The sequence below is a fragment of the Astatotilapia calliptera genome, chromosome 6 (assembly GCF_900246225.1).
Source record: "Astatotilapia calliptera chromosome 6, fAstCal1.2, whole genome shotgun sequence".
Classification (NCBI taxonomy): Eukaryota; Metazoa; Chordata; class Actinopteri; order Cichliformes; family Cichlidae; genus Astatotilapia; species Astatotilapia calliptera.
In genome coordinates, this window is record NC_039307.1 from 14,727,217 (window position 1) to 14,750,139 (window position 22,923).

At 37.4% G+C, this 22,923-nt stretch overlaps 2 protein-coding genes across 8 annotated transcripts in view; one reads left to right on the forward strand and one right to left on the reverse strand.

The window, feature by feature from the left end:
• The window catches only part of cygb2 (cytoglobin 2), a 49,108-nt gene extending 43,073 nt beyond the window's left edge, over window positions 1–6,035 (reverse strand). Inside the window, exon 1 of the mRNA XM_026170487.1 lies at window positions 5,739–6,035. The gene's annotated coding sequence lies outside the window, so the exon portion shown is untranslated. The remainder of the gene's footprint in view (window positions 1–5,738) is intronic.
• The window catches only part of LOC113023972 (myosin-10-like), a 67,219-nt gene continuing 49,170 nt past the window's right edge, over window positions 4,875–22,923 (forward strand). For 5 of the 7 annotated variants that reach the window (XM_026170480.1, XM_026170484.1, XM_026170482.1 and 2 more), the window contains exons 1-3: window positions 4,875–5,097; window positions 10,929–11,310; window positions 17,663–17,819. In XM_026170480.1, coding sequence (XP_026026265.1) covers window positions 10,966–11,310; window positions 17,663–17,819 — 502 coding nt within the window. In that variant the 5' untranslated portion in view covers window positions 4,875–5,097; window positions 10,929–10,965. The remainder of the gene's footprint in view (window positions 5,098–10,928; window positions 11,311–17,662; window positions 17,820–22,923) is intronic. The other 2 variants (XM_026170485.1, XM_026170486.1) reach the window with 1 other exon arrangement.

The following is a 22,923-nucleotide window of genomic DNA, read 5'->3' on the forward strand; positions in this document are numbered from 1 at the left end:
CAGGAATGATTTCCTGTGTCGTTCAGTGGTGCTTTTCGGTAATCTCAGTCTCTCACTGAACGAGCTCCTGTGGCTGACCAGCATGTCATGGAGTGGGTGGGAGGTGTTATCCAACATTGTCTTTATCTTGGACAGCATCCGCCTCTCCGACACCACCTTGAGGGAGTCCAGCTCCATCCCCACAACATTGCTGGCCTTACGGATCAGTTTATCGAGTCTGTTGGCATCTGCGACCCTCAGCCTGCTCCCCCAGCATGCAACAGCATAGAGGATCGCACTGGCCACAACAGACTCATAGAAAACTGTGCTAAAATTAACAACACTACAAAATTTACAATATTATATTTTTAAAAATTGTAGATAAGATAGTATTTACAAACACTATGAAAATAAAACTCAAATTTAAAAAGTAGACTATATCATTTTGATCCACTGTCAAATACTTTAGTATTTTTTAATTTAGTTTTTTTACAGTAAGACGGTATAAATGTTAATAACTTCAGTAAATACCTAAAGATTTTATTTATTTTTCATTCATTTTATTTATTAGCATTGAGATTATTGTTGAGAAGTATAATTACATTTATGATATGACCTTAAAAATGGTTAGAAAAAAATATTAATAAAAGCATGAAAATTTACTCTGAATCCTCATGTAGCTAACATGTTAGCAAGATGCTACATGAATAAGATACAACTTTTACTGCTTTACTTGTATGTCAGTGCATAGCTGAGTTAGATATTAGGCTATTTTGGGCATTTCTAGTTGGTGTTCTGTTAGATAGTTTGTGTTTACTGCCGTGCTATGGAAAATAATCTGGTTTGGCGCTGTTTTATTTATTTATTTGATGCTAGGTTTAGCCTTAATAATGTTTAATCAGGAAGCACCAGCTGAGGCGTGATTAGCTTTGAATACGTCACTAAATTTCCTGCTCTACTTGGCTGACTCAAAGTCTTCATATATCACTACAAACTCTTAATTCTGTGATTTCCAGACCCGGTCTGGGAAACTTTGGGACATTTTGTAAAGTAATTTGTATCAGCATCTCTGATGAATTTCTCAGGGTAAGCACCAACTCTCTGACTCCATCTTGTGGTCAGTTGGTGTTAATGCAGAATGAATAAACCAGGCTCTTCACCAGTACTGAACAGATGCAGAGAAGCGCAGTTCCTACAAGACAAACATGCACAATCGTATAGGTCGTTTTTCTATTTTACCACTTAGTAGTTTATTATAACAAACTTTAAGAATCTGTCTGTGGAGCAAAGAGATTACAGAAGAAGTGAAGAGGCACATACAATATATTTACACTTAAGTATTTTTTTAAAAAACTAAATACCTTGTTTTTGTTTCACTGATTTATTCAAATATTTGTATGTGAAGCAAGTGTTTACTAAGACAATGTGGACTTTTTCTTAACAGACGTACTCAGTTACTTGTGATTTGTTACGTTTTTCTTTACTTTTTTCTTATGTTTTTTTAAATACTGGAAGTGTCCACAGTCAGCTCACCAACTTAAAGTTAAAATCTGCACTCTTTCAGGATTGTACCTGTGGCAAAACATCAGTTAATTCCACCTTTAGTTATTTCTATTATTAATTAATATTATGTTCAGCGGTGCTAAAGTATTACTCTTATTTAGTTTCATTTTTTTAGTTTAGTTTTTTTTTTTTTACTTCTCCAGATACAAAAGGAACAACAGATATATTTTTTAAACCATTTGGTTTGACAGATGTTCATGAAGGAATAGTACAGGTGTATTTGGGATAATACTGGAAAATTATACCTGAGGGAAATGCTAAATTTAAAGCAATTTTTACTAATAATATCCTCAAGAATTAGCAAAATTCTGTGTGGGTGTTGTTGCTGTTAGTGCTGTGAATAATATTGCCATATTAATTTTGCACACATGCAATGAGTTCATAGTCAGATTGTTCTGATTAGTTGTTTTGACCGAGGCGTTTCCTGAATCTTTCTAATGTATATATATAAGAATTTTGTTTGATATACCTAAAGAAGGTCTGATTGACTGTACTTTAATAAATATACCAGCAGTAACTTGGCCAATAGGCGGGAGTTATGTTTAACTGTTTTTATGAGATTTCTCTGTGTGGGCTCATGTGTATTTGTCAGGATGGAGCTGAGCCTAAAAATAAAACATTGAGGTGAATGCCAACAGTGTAAGTTTATCCTGCTGCTAGACTACAGGAAACAGCAGGAGGAGAAATGAAAAGCAAAGTGTGAATTACGAATTTCAGCTTGTATTAGGAACATAACTGCTGTCGTGGTGGTACATATAAAAAAAAAACAGAATAGAAACATAGCTACAAGTTTATAAAAGAAAGAAAAAGGCTATCCCACAAGGCCTGTCTATATAGGTAAGTGCATTTATTTATATTGAGTATTTCAAGATACAAATCATTGGGTGCTTCACAAATAAAATCATAGCACTTTAACAATTTTTTAGGGGTTTTGGGGTTTTGTTTTGTTTTGTTAGCTTTCCCCCCTCATTATTGTGTTATCTTATTTTCATCTATAGATTACGGTTTATTCATTATTGTGCATTTTTATTTACCTTGACTATATTTTATATTACATTTTATAGCTAGCCTTACTTTATATTATTTTACTTACATATTTTTACTTCATTTTTTATTCGTTTTCCCATTGTTTTTCATTTATGTACCCTTACTTATCGACTTTATTATTTTTTCTTATTTTATGTTGCTTATTAACATAACTGGTTTTGCTTTATTCTTTTTCTGTCTTACTATCTGCTTGTCAGTCACCTGCAAAGCTGAAAGATGGTACAGAAAGTCTGATTGATTGAAAGTTTGATTTCCGTGTAAACAGCAGCTCCAGTGGCTCTACACAAGAATCTGACTGAGGCCAGTTCAGAACTGGTTAAAACCAGCTGGTAGACACATGGACATCAAATAATATATGACTGGGACTGGGATTTATGTGATTGTTATGACCGATCACATGAATCACAGGTGGGCAGTATACAGCTGGCTATACATACAACTTTCTGTGCTATATAGATGTCTATAAAATGGCATGGTCATTTAATGGGCTTAATGTGTAATATGAAAAGCAAAATATTGTATATAGCTACATCTCAATGTAGGTGAAAGTGTGTACAAAGCATGAACTCTATGAAAAGCTGAAGCAACAAAAACTATGCAGATAATGTCATAGAGCAACTGTGTGGACGTCAAATTTAGTTCACAAATAAAGAAAACAGACACACTGCTATGAACTGCAACATGACAAAAGGCAATGGGAGAACTGAGGCTATGAATGCACTAACTACAAGAAGTGGACACACCTACGGAAAAAACATGGGTTAAAAAAAAAATCAGGAAGACAGAACCAGACACAAGACACAGGAGATAAGTATTACCAAAATAAACAAATAACTTGAATACAGAGGTAGATACACCTGCACACAGCAACTTTAAGCTATGGGAAATGTGGGCGAAGACTGGGAAACCTGAACAAGAAACTCAAAGAAATTCATGCATCAGAAAAGCTCCAAGTATTCACAAACTCTTTCTTAATAATAACAAGGTGGTTACCATAATGACTGCAATTAAAACTAATAAGCAAATAATTCATGCAAGATACACTTAATTTTAAAAGTTACCCTACGTTAGAGCCAGAATAGAGCCAGTAAAAGTTAATGAGTAAAATTATGAGCCAGTAAAAGTTTGAAGTAAAAAACTAAACATTGTTGTTCTTATTTCCCTCCTAACAGTCAAAACGTTAATTATATAAATCAGGAAATATCAATTTTCTGTCTTTTGCTAGTCATCAAAAAAAGAAAAGAGCGGCGACATGAAGACAGGACAAAAAAGCATCTATGTACATAAGGTGATCAAGCGACGAATGATACACCCTGTAGTAGTAGTAGTAGTTTTTGTTTTCCTCTGACATCGTCTAAGCAATGGCACTATCTTTTTAATGCAACAGGGGGCGCAGTAAACACAGCGAATTGTTCCACCACTCTGAACAGATAAGACAGAGCACACAGAATAAATCTAACTATAGTAGAATAACAAGCTTACTCGATTTGACTTGGTTATCAGTTTAAGTGTTTGATTATTTAACAAAAAACAATAAAACATGCCATAAAAAGAAACAAGAATGACACACATGTAGCCAGAAGGTTCTGTAGATACTGGCAAGCTAAACGTTATGATATTACTAAAATTTAATGCAAACAGGATTTTAAAAGGGCAAAGTAAATATAAAACACAGGAGGAAAAAAACTCATATCCAAGAAAGATTTCCATAATTTCTGCATAATAAACACTACAATACCACTACAATACACCACTACATGGTGTATTCTATGTATGAATAAACAAAAGAAAATACCATTATACAATAAATAAAAATTGTACTTAATCAAAACCGAATATTGTTGCTTAAAACACTGCAACACTGATATAAAAGTAAATGAATATATATATATATATATATATATATATATATATATATATATATATATATATATATATATATATATATATATATATATATATATATGAATACACATAGGAATTGCTTTGTCACAGCGATAGAGTGTAAACAGGTTAAAGGTGTTGTAGCTCGGTAAAACCAAATACATAGTGTATTTAATGAATACACATAAATGTTCCAGATTTTTTTGTCTTAATAATTTGATATGGTTCTACTACATCCCACTGGAGCAGCATCCAACGGTCTGCAGGTGTTCATTTATTGGCCACAGACAAATGGCATTTGGGCGGCAGTTGTCGACTAACTAAGCTAAAGTTTCGGCATGGGGAATTGTTTTTTCACCAATCGCATAGAGGCATCAGACTTTGACAGCCAATCATATTCCTAGTAGGCGTTGCCTTAGAGGAGTGCGGCGGCGGCGGTCGTGCTGTGCATCTTCTCGGGCCCGGTAGAGTTCGGTTGAGCGGATGCTGGATGGTGGGGGAGTACCACTGATGAGAGAGAGCGGGCCGGAGAAGGGACTGTTTAGCACGTTTCGGGGGACTATTGCTATCATCTGCTGGACACTGATAAACACTCGGGTCGGGTTTCTTCGTCTATTGCGGGAGGTAAGCAGAGCAGAGAAGCCGGGGACGGGAGTTTTAGTGGGGATGTGGTGGTTAGCAACAGCAACCGTTAGCTAGCGGATTATTGTGGCATGACTTTCTAATGATGGAGGACCATCAGCTTGGCTAATGCTAGCCGCTGTCCCGGCGCCCCGGACCCAACATACTGTTTTTGTTCACATATAGATGAATGTGTTGAAGATTTTCCGTTTTCAAGTTTGATCTTCAAGGGTTTAGTCTGAAACAGCGTGGTCATTGTCCGCCTGCTTTATCCCCACCCAGACGTCTTTGAGCCACCCACACCCATGATGGGATTGTGCCTTAGGAAGCTGCACAGTTCATCCCTAAAACTCCCATTTGCGCAGACTATTTAGGAATCTCTCTTACCTCATCGTCTTAACGTTATAAGAGCAGCGGTTCAAACCAATTCAATTGTGTACAGTTGGCTAAACAGAGCAATGAGTCCTTGTAGGTATCTTTTTTTTTTCCAGTGGGTGGGAGGTGAAGCACAGCACGCCAACTTTGAGCTAATGTTAGCGAGCTAATCTAGCCAATGCAGCTGTTTGGCCTGGCCCGGTACATATTTGCAGCCCTTTACGAGGGGGTTTCACGGCTACTTGCAATATCACAGCTCTTTATCTTACCGGACATGATGAGGACAGGATATTGCCAAGCTGAATGAGAGTGACTGAGGGGATGGAGCAACAAGGCAGGCGCACTGATCCCGCTCCATCCCGTGACCTGACCCAGATTTGGCTGCAACAGCGCCTGATTTAAGCATGGGACTAGATTGTTGTGTAAATATCTTTAGGAATACATAATTTCCTCGGGGATTAATAAAGCATTCTAATTTAGCTGAGGTTGAGTTAGATTAATAAGATGCATCCAGACTTGTCTCCGCGTCAGCTGTTGAAAGCATCCAGTGCCAAGGTTTACAGTTATCCCGCTCTCTTTCATTTCTATCTTGATGTTATTTTGTGCCCACAAGATAATTGGGTGCACTTCTGAAAGATTTTTTTAAATTATAAAAATATAATGAAGTTGAGTTAAAAATGTAAAAGATATAAGATCATTATAGACTGCTGCAGGCATGTTTATGTGTTGAACTGCAGCTGATGATTATTGTAATTATCTAATTGTCAGGTGATTGTTGAGTGTATAAAATTATAGTTTTTTTAGACTTGCAATGATATATCTGCCCGATATTGGTATGGACTGATATTTGCCTTGCTGACTGATATCAGTGGGCAGTAGTTTACTGGCACAGCCTACATGGTCAAAAAATGTGAAAAGAGCAAAAAATATTTTTATGTCAAGCTACTTTTATTCATATAAAACATGTAAATTAAAAACAACAAGATCTGACCCAAAGTCCTGTCCGGTTGTGTCATACGTATTAAGATCAAATCTCTAAAAACAAATCACAACACCCACATTAACAACATTGTTAAAATGTAATGAGTAATAATAAAAATGTTATAGGTCAATGTAATGTTAAGTAAAAATTTCTTTTTTCTTTTTTAATTGTAAATAGTTGAGTCTCTAGAGCTGTACTGGACAGGTCCTTATGTGGGATAGCAGACTGTTTAAGAGGCTGAAGGTAACAACGGAGAAAGCCCGGTCATCTTTGGTGTTTCAGTGAGAGGTGACCTTGAGGCAAAATGTGGAGTTAATAGATCAATAATATGTTGTGGAGCTGACCCAAAGAGGGGTTTACAAAATAAACATTTAGGGGCAGATATACTGACTTGCAGCAGCACAAACTGGGTAGAGTTGGTATTTAGAAAGAGATTGCAGTGACAAGATTGTGTGTCAGGTATGACTCAAAATATTGCATATGCATTTCTGCGACTTCGTTTCTCGAGGCAGAAAATATAAAATGCTCAAACTGATTTAATGTGTTTGCAAAATAGCTAATTGTGCCTGTATTTAATGCCAAAAAGCATGTTTTTGAACTTGAAATTGAAATGAACTGAAAAACTAAGCATAACTATTAGCGCTATTTGGGGATTACACTCACTTGATATTTTGCACCATTTAATATATTTAACCCTTAAAATCAGTTTTATGTTTCACAGTTAGGCAGCGAAATGTAGCCAAAACAGTCTGGGTATTTTTGTTTTTGTTGACTTAAACATTGATTTCCTAACTTAGTAAATAAGATTAAACAAATGCTTTCATAAATAGTCGAAATAAAAAAAACAACATGGAAGAAAATATCAATAATCATGATAACATTTTAAATTGTGATTTAATAACCAAATATTCAATATAAATATAAATATTTATTACATTTTAAAAAAGACAACACACCTGAATCTTTTTGAGGAAAAAAAGACCTAAATCATAAAACTTTTTTCTCAGTTACCAAATCTGTTAACAGGCAAATATTTTTGCTCTGATTATATGGTAATGGTATTAAATTATTTCATTTACTTAATTTTTCTATCAGACAGAATAGTCAGGGTTTCTCGTTTGCTTTTGAAGCGGCACAGATAGTGACGTTACTCTACATGTGGGCTGGTTATACTCAGGTAGGAGGCTTGACACTCACACACAATCTGTCTGAGCCTCCTGCAAATGATTTGGAAAGCCCTAAATTCATGTGAATAAAGTAACTTAAACAAATTAAATGGCAGAATAGAGATAATTCCGCATTATAGGTTCGTATAGTTTAAAATTCTCTCATTAGAGTATTAGACGCTCCCTCTCATGATTTAACTGTATCTTTTTATAGGTGTAGATGAATCACCCCTCTATATGTAAATTGCTCTGCACTAGTATTTAAAATCCATTTTGTTTTCTTTATTGTCGACAAACTGTAGAAATCTAAGTGTTTTCTGATAGGTTATACATAATAATAATAATAATAAGACTGGCAATCATAATTCACAGCAAACCTATGACAGACAAGCAGCAACATAGACATTAACAGATAATGTGTTTTTTATATTTTAATTCTCTGATTGTTTAAACTGATTGATCAGTGTTTCCAGTAGAGGTCAGTCATTTTAGCTTTTCCCGAACCAGTACACACGTAGTGATCAAGGAGACCGATATCTTGATATCAAAATTCATAATAAAACTAACCTTTGCTTAAGTTTTAAAATTTTGGGTATTAAAAAAAAGGTTATGTCGGTAAATCTGTTATTCAGTGGTTATTGAATATGCTTATTCATTGTAATTATTTATAAATATCTTAATATGTGCATGCTAATATAGTTTTTTCTACTGTCCATGAACTTTCGTATGCTTAATTTATCACAGGTTTTTTTTGTTTTTTTTTGGGGGGGGGGGGGGGGGGGGGGGGAGTTTTTTGACATATGACATATAGTTTGCATATGTTTTGTTGTTATTCTACTACTATTTGTTGATCAAGTGCTTGTGTGCATTTCCTTTTTCCCCTTTTTAACAATACATGCCTCTATTTGGGGCTATAAATTAGCCTGTATTGCTAAATCTGGCACTTGTACAGACCTGAGTGTTTGTATTACATAATGTGCACTGCCCCACCTTAAATAAAAGATAGCATCACAGTGTCACATGTTTTTTTTATATATGCTCCTCTTGCGTTCTTATTCCTTGTTCCCATTCTGTCGCTTTTATTGCTCACTAAACAAAAAACATCTTAAAATATAACCCGTTAGGGTTTTTCAGCAACCTTTTACGTGTAGTGTTATTTGGCTTTTAGGCTTTCTCGTTAGTGTAGTCTTATGGCCTGTTTATTCCCGCTGTTTTCAAGCAATTGTGGCGTCACTTTTGACGTGGAGCACACTTTGGTGTAGTTTCATCGTGTGGTGCACCTCTAGATTTTTATGACCGGCCATGTACACCCAGTGTACGAGTGCATTGGTCCATACTGTCATTTCACTGTAGGAGCTCAGAAATCTCTAGTTTATAGAGTGGGAGGTGCTGCAACAGCTTGAAAAGATACAAATTGCCTTGCTTCCTGTTTCTAGCACTTGTGCTCCTATATTATGGTAAATGGTAAATGGACTGATTCTTATATAGCGCTTTTCTACTCTCCCGGAGTACTCAAAGCGCTCTATACAATATTAGCACTAATGGTATAGGATAACAGGTATCAACTTGGAGAATACTGTAGCACGTCAGACAATGGTTATGGGGCTGTGATCACATCACGGTTGGCATGTGCAACAACCAATGCAGTGACTATAAACAGAGCTTTAGTCACTGTGATCCGCTTTCCTTATTAGAGCTCATGGATTGAGCTTGTTGTCCAGTTTTTGCAAGACGGGTGTGTCTGCTACAGACCTGTAAGTCAGTTAACACAGCCTGACAACAAGCCTGTTAACAGTAGCTTTGCTCAGACTTTACTGTTTGCCACAAATTATTGTGGTATTTGAGCTAATTGATGTAACTGCACAATCATCCATATTGTCCTGACTGAAGTGTTGATTGCAAGATTGTGTGGTCTGGTAGTTATCTAGCCAAGTTCTTTCTCTAACACACCAGATTTGATAGATGTCATCAAACCACATAGGTGTTCCCTATCCTGTCCAACTTTGCCCTTAACCTATTCAGTAAATCAAAATTGACAACAAAATAATGTTGTCAATTTAAGTTAATGTTAAAAATTTAACTAACTGCTTGTTTATAGAGTATTTAGCTTCACATTGGCACAACCAATCATAACCACAAACCAAAACTGTAAAATGTATTATCCCAGTAAAAGCTACTGTTACAAATCAGAAACAATGACATAAATTATTAAGAACACGGCTTTGTTTTGAAGAAGCTGATAGCTGTTGTTTTCAAAAGGATTCCAGTCATTACCATCTGAGCTTGCTAAGAGCCAACATTTAGCAGCCATTACAAAAGCTGCATCATCCGAGAAACATTTAACCACCGCCAGCACTCAACTATCTGAGTTACATCTTGATGGAATCATGTCATAACTGAAATTGTTAAAAGTGAATGTTGATGTGACGTTATATCAACCATCTTTACCAGTTTTAGTCATGCTAAGTTAGTGTAAACTGGCTTTACTCACATACAGCCGAATTGTAAATGTTTATGATTCATATCACAAGTGAAGACCCATCATTATGCACAGCAATCCATAACACCACTGACTCTAAACCTAATAAATGCTCTCATAGCCCTCATTACAGAAACTGCTACAAATGGAAACTGTTTGCCTTACTGCCTTACTTGTTTTGTTAAATTTCATTGCTAAAGTAATAGATTACTCTGTGAATTTTATGTCATCCATAGTTATTACTCTTCTGCTAACAGGGAGTCAGCATTTATGCTGCATTTTATATCTTAACTACTACCAGGTTTTTTAGTTTTATGGCAAAATCTAATATTTGGCTTAAAATTGCAACTCGAGTCAACTTGGTAATAATCTGATTTGAGTGAAGTCCTACGATTACTACTGAAATATTGACGTAGCACAGATAGATGTTTGTTCACAGAAGCCATTATGGCTTCTCCCACGAGGAAAGGCAAAGGTGTAAACAGTGATATTGGTCAATTTCTCGTTAGCTCACCTGTAGTGTTGTGCATGTTCAATTTCAATTTCTGCCACACTGTCATGTCCTACTGAGACCTGCCTTTTGTAACATGTTTTTAATAGTTAATTGTTTCACATTCAGCTAACTAGCAAAAGGTCCCTGGTTCAACTCCAGGAGGCGGCAAGTCCTCTGAGCAGCTAAAAGTAGCTTTTCCTACTAAATTCAGTTATCTGCCTGAAAAATGGCCTTGGTGTTTGAACTTTTCACAGATCTTTAAGTAAGGGTACTAGTCACAATTGAGTGGTGAAATTGGTTACATTTTGATGAACTTCGTGCTTTGCTTGCTCTCTACAGGTGGCCTAGAGTGCTCTGCTTCTGGTTTCCAGCAGCAATGACACAGAGGAGTGGACAGGAGGACCCGGAGCGGTACCTCTTTGTGGACCGCGCTGTGGTATACAACCCGGCAGCACAGGCCGACTGGACTGCCAAAAGGTTGGTATGGATTCCATCAGAACGCCACGGCTTCGAGGCTGCAAGTATTCAACAGGAGCGTGGAGATGAGGTGGTGGTGGAGCTAGCAGAAAATGGGAAGAAGGCGGTGATCAACAAGGATGACATCCAGAAGATGAACCCGCCCAAGTTCACCAAGGTGGAGGATATGGCTGAACTGACCTGCTTGAACGAGGCATCCGTGCTTCACAACCTCAAAGACCGCTACTACTCCGGCCTTATTTATGTAAGTATTTGTACGTTATAAAGAAGTTATATTCATAAGAAATGTCTTCTTCAGCAGTTCAGTTGTCATAATTTGACATGACATGACTTACTTTACTATGACTTGTCAGTATAGGTTTGGTTAGGTTGGTTAATATTACTGTAATGTTAAAAATCCCGCAGAGATAACATTTTAAAACTGCATGTAAGTAGGAGAATAACTATAGTCAATTATTTTTTGTGATTATGATCAGGTGCTTCCCACTTTCTTAGCAAAGAGTCATATCTATTCTGTGTCGCTGACATGTGAGTCTCAGGTGATAGTTTTGCTAGCCAAAACCAGTGGCGTTTAACAGTGAGAGAGAGGGTCAACTGGAATACCTAGTTCCATTCATTTTACAAGGCTTTAAACAGAAATGGTGGATTCCTGGTAAAAACTTTCATGGAGAAACATCACTACCCCCCCCTAATGTCTAATGTCTTAGAAGTTGTTTTACTGGGTTCGTTATATAATAAAAACAAAGATTATTAAACATGTGGTTCATTTTAACCAAAACAAAGATAAACTATACTTCCTCTATTTCACACTTGATTTTCTTAATTCAAGAGTCTAAAAAACACATTTCCTTCAATGGGCAAGCCTTCGTGTCCCATATTATCTGCTGATTTCCCCTGTGATTATTACCCACTTAATGATACGCATTCCTGGAATAGCACAAATGCAGAGGTTGTGGGCCACCTGAGACCCAGGAAGGAGGTACAATTCGGCTGCCATGTTCACACTTGAATGCGTGGTTAGAAATTGGAGGTATTGTACTTAGAGCAGAATGTACGTTTGTGAAGGTTCTCAGTCATCCAGGTCATCGTAGTCAAAGGAGCTTGCAAAGAAAAGCGTCTGGGACTCTCCACCATTTGACCTTAGAACTGAAGAAGCTTCTCGGATGAGAGGTGAAACGTCTTCAAGCAACTTAAAGAAGTCCAGACGCTTTTCTTTGCAAGCTCCTTTGACAGCAGAATGTAAGGCTTGTGCAATTGTGTTTTTTTCTTTTAGTTCATAATATTTTATAATTTACCTTGAAATTATTTGGTTGAAAATTATTTCAGATTGTTTGTCTTGTTTTGAAAAGTGTAAGTGTAGCTGAGGCTGCTTTCGGCTCAGCGATTTGTCCCTTGTATTTTTTGGGCTCCGATATGTTGCAGGAGTGACATCACATGGTCATGATCACTTTCTTTCTCTAAATCCGATCTGCTCTGCTACTGAAATTTGGCACCCATTAATTTAATATAAATCTGGAATTGGCAAAGCCAATTTATTTGGTCAGTAGCCCCAAGAGTACAGAGGTCTACCTAGCCCTGCTAAGCAAAAAAAATCAATCAATCAATCAATCAATCAATCAATCAATCAATCAATCAATAGTTAACTGAATTGGATATTTTCCCTTCAGCTATTTTGGTGTTTTTTATTAAGTAACTTGTTGGCAATAAAATGCCTTGACATTAGTGTATGCTGGGAAGGATTTAGGATTATAAGTTTTGCCATGTGTTTGGACAGCATCAGACCTTATGAGAAAAATCAAAGGACGTTTTCTAATGCAGATCATATGTAATCTCTTTGTAGGTCACTAAAAAAATGAATAATCTGTTCCAGATTTTCACTCTGTATGTGCTGTAAAAAACAACTCAGTGTAAAGTGTGACCTAAAAGGATAAAGTGTAAAAAAAAAAAAAAAGCCCAAGTGTAAAAATAAATAAATAAAAAAAGCAGAAAACTCCAAATGCTCTTCTAAAAAATGTGTTTGTATATTTTAAAGAAGGCTTATGAGATTCAAAGAAATTACCCAGGCCTCATGTCTTTGCTCAGGGATGATCAGTGCTGAGTCACACTGTATCCAAACTGCCTTAACAGAGCTCTTTCTGTTTACTGATAAGCAACATCTGTGCGTTCAAATAACTGAAATTTCTTTTACTGTGAGAAAAGTGACTTTTAATTAACAGCCAATGTGCGTAAGCTTTTTGCTGTTATTGCTTGTTCTGGAGGCCCATAGAAATGCCTTACTGTTAATCTCTGTGGTACAATTTGTGTTGCTAAGTTATCATTTATTTTTGATTTTTCCACAAGGCCAGTGTTCCCCAGTGTGAAATTAATAAACAAAGGGTTTGAAGAGATTTGAGTTGGATGCATGGGGCATTGTGTTTGTCAGCTGCTTTAGCATTCCTGACTCTGCATGTTTTCCCGTCCTGCTTTTGAGGATTGTATGACCTTTTAAGTCAGGCCAGCATAGCATAGCGCTGACATAAACCTCTTTGCAGAATGTAAATGAGATAATTCTGTGTCAAACATGCTGCCATGGGGCAATGTGGAAAGAGCTCAAGAGTGTGTGGACTGAAGGAAGGTTGCACGCTGGAGATGGCATGCTAACATCACATACGTGTTTCAGTTACTCAAATTCTGATAAACGACCCGCTCTGCCACGTGAACCACAGCCACCGCTCGACCCTAACAGATTCATATTCACATCACTACAGAAGTGTAAACTAATGGTAGCTTTGCCTGGATTCCAATTTTAGCCAGTTGTTCGGGTTTTCTCCGTTAGTTGACCCAGTGCCTTCCATAGGTCTGCATGTGGATGTTTAATGAGATATTTGTGGTTGTTGCCTCTTACCTCCTTAAGACTTATTGTCTTCTGTGTCACAAGGTGACTTCAGCTATTATTCCTCACATTTTTATTTAGGGGGGGAGGGGGGGGGGGTCTCAGCTATCACTGTTGCTTGAATGTAAGTTAGCCCACAGATTCCTATATTTTAATCAAGCTGCTGAATGAGATTAGGAGCACCTAAAGATTTAGAGCACACTTAAATCTTCTATCCAGACACAAATGGTTATAATTAAAACATGCAAATGCATTTGCTATTTTTTGTGTGAAGTCAGCAAAGACTAGAGCCCAGTTTGCCCCGCTATGTCAGAGTGGAAAGCTGAGACGCCAGAAATCTTCTCCCTTTTTCCCACCAAGTCAGATCCTGTTGCTAAGCACTGCATAGTTCACAGAAATTCATCTGGATGTTTCTGAAGAGCCAGAAAGCCCTTCAGACTGTGTTTAAGCTTTCTCTGTTGGCCAGAGTCTCTCAGGGTACTGGGCACAGTTTATGAACACTACAATCTGAGATGCATTAGTTATGGTTACCCGATTCTATACAGGGTTGTTTAAGTGATTGAATTTTATTTTCATTTGTACTTTTAGCTTCTTTTAGCCCTTCCATAAAAGCCCAGATCCACTCTTAGCTAAGCTGTGGTGGTTTTAGTTTATTTTGATAGTTTATTTATTCAATGAAGTGTTAATTAAAGTTAAAGACAATCCACTTAATTAAAAAAACAAGTGTCTTCTTTTTATATTTTTAATAAATCCAGAATTTTTTCAAGTTTGAATTTTTTAAAACAAGTATTGATCAAAATATGACTTTTGTCACAGGAGTGCTTTGGTATCTTTCCTATGGGAAAATTTACTTCGTCAAAAGTCATTTGATACAGAAATGAACCACAGTGCTCTGGCGTGGTGTTATGGCTCATACTTGCTGGCTCGTATCTTGCTTTGCCTGGTTGTGTAGGCAGCCAACCCTTTTGCCCCTGAGCCCCACTAATCTTGCATATACCCCCTGAGGTCCACCATGAAGGACAGCCAGCTGAGTCATCCCTCTCCCCACTGCCTGTGGACCACGCTGGTCAGGATCACTGATCTGTCTGCTTGGCGCTGTGCCCACTGTAGGGGGTCTGCGAAGTGGATATAATGACTGTTTCCCTCAAATACATCCTGTAAGCTCAAGTTACCTTTTATAGTTGATGGCATTTAGCAAAGTATATAAGTGTTAGGTGGAGGATTGTCAGTGCCAATACTGTATAATAATGTTGGTGTTCAAATACTGCTAATGTTGCCAGAGAAACAAATCTCTCGTTGGCCAGATTGTAGCAGAGTTGTGTCTACAGCATCTGTGCACATAGAGTAGGTGGGGAGGATGGGTTGTTGGCCATCTGGTGATGTTACTCCACCCTCCAGACACATGGGCTTCAGTGATACTGTGTGTAAGTCTCAGGGTTGTTTGCATTTCTGGGCAGGTTTTAGTTTTGACTCTGTTTTAGCAACTTTAGCAACTCCATTACCAGCAGTGTTTGAATTTAGTGTGTGCTAAGTTGTGCCAAGATCTTAGGTTCAGTGGCTATTTGGGCAATATGGATCAGATCTTAAATCATAATAATCTTTGGTATTCATATGCATGGCTTTGGTTTATGAGCATTTCCAGTGTACTGTACAAAATAATACTTTAAAGAAGTACACTTGTTTTAACTGATAATGGGCTGTTGAATCAGACTAGGGCTGATTCATTATGGCAAAAATCCTAATCAGAGTCATTCTGGCCAGTGTTGACATCATTATTATCCAACATGATCACTTACAGGCTTACTGTAAATTTATTGAATTTCAAAAATGGTAAAAATGGTAAATGGCCTGCATTTGTATAGCGCTTTTCTAGTCCATAGGACCCCAAAGCGCTTTACACTACATTCAGTCATTCACCCATTCACACACACAATCACACACAAAAACAAGAGGTGGATCTCGATTAACTCGAACTCCAATCTAACTTCAGAAAAAAATTAAGTAAATGTGAACACTGTCGGTTTTGCATTTACATGAATGTGTGGTGTGAAACTCCAGCCGAGGGGAAGGCTTTCTCTCTCTCACTGACTTGCATGTACAGTCCAGTCTGCACCCAAAACATGCTTTGCTTTCATCAGCGTTGTTCCACTTCAACAACTGGGTTAGCGGGGCCACAGGCTGCTGCAGACAACATCATTTAAAGAGTGTGGCTTCTCAGCCCAGCCAAGCGCATACATTAGAAAGGTAAAAGAGACTCAAAGTACAGAGAAAAAGGAGTAAAAGCTTAAAAAGGGTTGTGAGGAGGAGAGAAGAGAATAAAGTGTCAGGCAGGAACAAAGCCGTATTGTTACTATCTTTGCATCTTAATTTTAGGCTTGATCAGGACTGATAGATAATTAATCTGCTTTCATGTGCTCTTCACTCTGTACCCCACACAGTTTTTAGTTAATGTTCTAGCAGCAGCAGCAGACATGTCAGGGATTAACCCTGCTCTGGCCTGTCTGCATTTTTTAGCTAAAAGGCAGATATTCTGTTGTGGATTAAAATCACCTCCCGCTGCCTCTGATTTTTGTTGTTAGTCAAAGGATTTCTGGGTAAACCTGCCACCAGTTTAATGCAGAGAAAAACATTATTTCTACGTATTAGAAAGAAAACTGGGAAATCTCCAGTTGTATACCGTTTTTAATATATGCACCACAGTGGGACTTTCAGGACATTTTGTATGTTTGTTCTTAAGTAAAATTGATTTTTAGAGGATTTGTAGTATTCACAAATTGTCTGATAGGAAACATTGGACTAGATCAGACTTGTATGTTCCCATTTACAAAAAACCTGCCTGTTAATACAGGGAAACAGTTATTTAAACAATCACATCTTTCTCTGAATAAATTGTGTGTTTTTATCTTTCTGCAAAATAAAAAATCAACATATTGAGCAATGTAGGATTATGTTAGCAAGCATTATGGCTTGACAACCTACTGCTGGTTACATTCCTATTGTAATAAAAAAAATCCCATGCAAGATAGAATTTCAGTTCTATATCTCTATATAGACCCTACAATAATTCAAAGCAGAGAAAATAAACATATCTGAATTCATTCCATGTACTGGTACTGTACAGTACTAATGGAAGTATTGCACATCACAAGAAATAGAAAAAATAGAAGTCTGTTGATCTCTATGTTAAACTGTTAATTCGAACCCTTAGCTCAAAATGAAGCTAACTTTGGTTATGCTCATCACCACAAACAAGAAAAGCACATCGCCTCATGAACAGGTGGAGCTCATGAGCGTAAAGGGAGTGAATTATGAATATGCTGTTCAGACAAACAGATTTTGCCACTCAGACTAAAGAACCAAGTTATTCATTAAAAATACGTAACTTCATTAAGGTTAGGCATTACCGTCTACTAGGTTAGGTTCAGAAAAAGATCATGGTTTGGGTAAATATGCAACTATTTCAATTTAAAGGTCTGTTCTCTTAGTTGGCATAGTGACGTGTTCCTGCTTAAGTGATGCGGACGACACATGTACTGCAGACACAAAATATACTTCCTGTTGAAGCACATTACTTACAAATTTCTCCTTACATCCAAATCCTTGCCCATTTACTGCCCACTGTAATCAATACATTTAAGGTAATATGATATATTAATCATGTCATAAATGTTGCATTAGGGCTGCTGAGGAATTAACACTCGACCATATTTTCTTTTCTTTGTAGACGTACTCTGGTCTCTTCTGCGTGGTCATAAATCCCTACAAAAACCTGCCCATCTACTCCGAAAACATCATTGAGATGTACAGGGGCAAAAAGAGGCACGAAATGCCCCCTCACATATACGCCATCTCAGAGTCTGCATACAGATGCATGCTCCAAGGTAAGTCTTCTTATCTACAATCCACAACCCTTACAGAAAATACCACTTTACTGCACTTTAAAATGTCATTGAATGTCAGAGTGTTACTTCTAAGGATGTCTGTATGGTTGGAGCTTTTTTTTTTCTTTTTTTGTTAGTGCATTGAAAGGTCACATCTCCTCACAATATGTTCAGTGTCAATCTAGAGATGGGATTATCAGTATTATCACTTGTGATTTTTAAACTTTTACCAGCCTTCACAAACACTGGAGCTTTCTATAGCCACAAAATTGCAATTAAGTTTGTATTAAATAAAATCACAACAAACACTAAGCAAAAAGCTTGAGGTTATGTCTTGAGACAAGACAATAACACTACTAGAAAGGTTTCTCCATAAACACATCTATCAGATTGTATTTTTGTCCTTGACATAGTTGACAGTTTAAATCGTAGGATCACAGAATCTTGTGAGTGACGGCTGTCCAGGCTCAACGTTGTCTGAGAAGATCCTTGTAGCTGGAAAGCGTCCAGGCTCTATGAGCAGTGACTGACTAGGATCAGACCAGCGAGAACAGAGAGGGTGACCCCATTGTGCTCGACAATAGATCCTTTGTGTGATTGCAAGGGCTGACTGGTGGGGGTGGTGACAGACTGGACAGTCCCGTCGGTCCTTTTAGGCTTTGCTGTGTCTCCATGTTGGTACACAGAAAGCGTCAACAAGCAGCTCTGCCCTCTTTGAATAAAAGAACATGGGAACATCATCATGCTGATGTGATTAGTGACAAAGACATTTTTTCTTTAAACCCCAGATGTTTTTATGTTTTTTTTTGGGGGGGGGGGGTTAAATGACATAAAGGCTATGGGATATTTTCAGTCACTTCGGCAACAATCTGTCATTGAGCCCAGCGAGTTTCTTGTGATTGAAGCCTTTTCTTCACACCCTCTGTTTCCTAAAAACTGTGTTTCTGCTTGAGTGGGCGTGGACGCATGGTGGTATTTCCCCCTAGATTGACTGCTTTTGGAGGGGGGGTGCAGTGGGGGGGAGTAAAGGGGTGTTTATTTCACTGTGGGCTTGCATCTTGGGGGTTACAGCTGTAATATTATCAGCGCAAGAGCCGCTAGTACAGATATTTTGGGCTGACTTTGAGATGGTTGCGGTTGACTCAAGATTTTTCGACATTTATTTTCAGACAGTTTAACATTTGTTGGTTTTTGTTGTATTTAGAGAGCGAGCAGAGAAACTAGTGTGATAGTGAACTGCAGTAAAAACTGTCAATGAAGTGAAACAGGTGCACATAAATTAGATAATTAATATATTTATTTGTAGAAGGAGAGGGCCCAGTAACACCCTAGGGCAGTGGTTGGGGATGGGTTACAAGACAAGTCAATTAGTAAAGCTTTGATTCTGTCATATTTTTGTGGGTTAAATGAGGCAGTTGCCCCGCTAGCATTCTTGCCTGCTTTTACTGTCTGTGTCTAAAGCTCACAGATGGGGCCTGCAATTTTTAATGCTAGTCCAACCCATTTGTGTTCATATCAGAATAAACAGTTGTGATTGAAAAGGAGGTTTGTAGGTTAAAGATTAGTGAAAGCCAGCTGCTGTTCAACCTTGGCCCTGAGCATTTCGGCAGCCTGGTTAATAAAAGAGAATTTCTAGCTGTATACACTAGATTAGGATGGGTGTTTTTCTTCTTTCTCTCTTCTCCAAGCTGGCAGGAAACTGTAAAGTGGTTTATATTATCAGATTTCCTGGTAGGAGCAGGCAATATGCATGAAATTCCCAACGGGGTGTTTATACTTTTTAAAATCTGAATATAGACATATTGTGAAAAAAATATTGCTGAAAGTCTTCCTTTTTTTTCTTTTTTTTTTTCTTTTTTTTAGAAAAAATATTTAATTCATCAAATAGCAGGAATGTCTGTTTTGGTTCTTTCATTGCATGATGCAAAAATCTTAATCCAATATTGCTGACATTGAGTACAAAGATCAGATGAGGACATTTAGAGCTTTTTCTCTTGAATTGAATCCCCAGTGGTTAATTAAGTCTGGGCACAATGAGGGAAAATGTTTTCATGTTAGTTGATATCAATATATATAACATAACATGACATGAATCAAGTGACATGCCAGGATCAGTGATCAGTTTTGGCTTAAATATTTTTCCGGTAAATGTGAATGTAAGTTGAATTTGAGAAGTGTACTATAGATTTCTGTATAACATATAACACATATACTTAATGATGATTTGTTAACTGTAAAAACACGTTTTAGACATTAAGTCTGGATTTAAAAATAGATATAAGTAATGAAACTATTCTGTGAAAGGGAACCAGTTTCTCCACTTAACTGTAATTTGTTTGAATAAAAATGTCAGGTGCTGTGGTCGGTCTAGATGCCACCAGTGGGCAAAAATGTCTTTAGAAATACAATCAGAAGAAGAGCTGACAATGTTTCAAATGACTGAAGCTATTTTATGCAGATATGAAAACAGCTGTGTCAAGAAACATATATTAGCAAATTGGTATTAGATGTCACTTCCAGCCTCTGTTATGTCAAATTGATTTATTGAAATTTCACTGATTTACACCCAACCTTTCACTTTTAATAATTATGCTTTGCAGTGGCAGAACAAGAGACAGGTGAGAAATCATTTGTTGGGTGTAATTTATGACCTTTGGAGCAGAGCTTAGTGTCATTAACGACTCACGGTTGTCTGAAGCCTGTCATTGCTCAAATGGGAGTTTAAATGAAGTGTTATCTAACAAAGTCGGTGCGTGCAAGCTGACCTCTGAAACTCACTGCACATCTGTCATTGATTACAGGTCCAGATATTTTACATAACTGTCCTCTTTTTCACTCTTGATGTTGACTCACTGATGTTCGTGAAGCTAATTTTATTATTTATTTATGTATAAATGTGTTGTGAGGAAATATTGGAAAAAAACACATTAAAGAAAGAAAAAGCTGTCTTACATTTCAACAGTCTCCATGCAACAACACCACTCTAAGTGTCCCAGGTGGGGTTACGAAACAGGAGGTCTTTGTTTCAGTGGAAATGAAGAAAGACCCCGTTCTTCAGTCCCTCCCTGGTGTTTAATCAGGGCATTAGGTCAGCTCTAGCTAGATCCATCTTGGCTTATTGAGGTTTTTCCCAAAGCGCAGCTCTTTGTTACTCTTTAACACAGGTCAGTTTTATAAAGAAAATCAGAAGTTTATAGTAAGAAGTGCTTATTATAAACCACAATGTCAAAAATGTGTGATAAAACCAGCTCAGTAAAGTTTATAGTGCCGCAACGTACAGTCTAAATGAATGTAGTTCCACCTGACATTGATCAGATCTGTAGCTGTAATGGCTTTGGTGACTTTGTGATCTGAGGCTTGATGCTGGATTCTTTCAACCTTAAACTCCTTTCTATACATATCAGTCCATTTAAAGCAAGTGGGAAGTATTTGCTCATTATTTTTAATCAGTGGTCCAAAACATCTACTAAAGATGCTCTTTTTTAAAATCACAAAAATTGCACTTTTATCCCATTTAAAAATGCACAAGCAAATGTGTTTGTGAGCACTGAAACATCTAACTCAGGTTTTATCCTAAAGGGTTTTTTCACAACTGCATCTATAACTATCACTGCTGTTCCGTCGATGGTTGCTCTTAAATGTTCTTGTTCACCCTTTTCAGCAGAAACTAGAAAATCACTTATTGCACTTTGCTAGCTTATTGCTCTTTTGTTGCATAGTTGTAGGTCCACTGTACAATATCATTTTTGGCATTGTCAGCAATGTGAGTTGCGTAATTGTCCACTATTATTATGAATCTAGTATAATGAGTTAAAAGAGAACTGATTTGTACTGGCTTTTTCCCCTCCTTTTTTCCATCCTTTAGTATGTCTTATTTTCCCTTTTACTCTCACTGATTTCTTGCTGTTTTCTTTGCTTTCTTTTATTTCTCTTTGGCTGCCACTCTAGCTGTCTCCACTGATTTATTTTGCACCTGATGTGCAGACTACCTGAATGATTTCCATTACTTCAATTTGTACGAATACTTTGAATAAAAATCTAAATCTTCTTGTCAGTTTTTCCCAAACACAGTAAATCTTCCTTTCGGATTTCATTACAAACTTCCCTTTTCAGAAATGCTCCACGAAACCAGACTCTCAAAAACTCATTCGATTTGTTTCCATGCGTAAGTCCTTGGCTGAACCATCAGCCCCAGTTCTGCCCACAACAGAGTCCTTTGCCATAATAGCCCTAAAATGGTTTGAAATGATTGATTGCTTGGATGTTTTGGGTTTAAAAAAAATTACTGTCAGATACCTCTGTGCTAAGGGATACCCTGGTGCCTTTCACCAGTAGTAAATGGTTACCTCATATTTACAGGGTGTACTCATGATGATAGACAACATTTGGTGCAGGGCACTGAAAGCAGGACTCAAACTTTTTAACGGTCTGTAAAAGTCCCTTTGGCGCCTCGTCATAATTATAACTGCTCAGAGGCATTGAACTAATAAACAATGAAAAGCCCCTTCTGTGTTACGAAATAGCTTCCCATGCCAAACGCTGCAGTGTTCTTCAGAATCAGCAATAATTCAGATGTCTATTCTGTAGTTATAGCTCAGATTCATCCCAACACATGGCGCCATCCAAGTCAGTATCATCCAAAAAGCAGATCCTATAGTTTCCACACGGGATGCAACCCAACTACCTGAGTTTAACTGGAAAAGTAAATATGTGATAGTGAATATATAGTCGTCATATTGTTTTGGAAAGGTTTTTCTGTCTGGTACTGATTATTACAGACCTAAACCACTGCATTAAATGATGACAGAAACACTGCATTTCAAGGAGCTGGGTGAATTTGGAGTGGTGGTAGAAGTGTAAACAACGGTTAAATAGCCATGTAACCTAATATACCTAAACCTAAAATAATGAGAAGTGATCTGACAGTGAGGTTCAGGCTTTGTTTTGCTTAAATGCAGCGAGGAAATACAGTGAGATATTGACTTCAGCCAGTCCTGTGTAACTCACAGTTGGGTTGGAGTCTAAAGAGTTCAGCCTAAAAGACGGACCGAACAAACTGTGATGTCACCCACTGGTTAGTGAAGCCTTGAGATGAGGGTTTGTG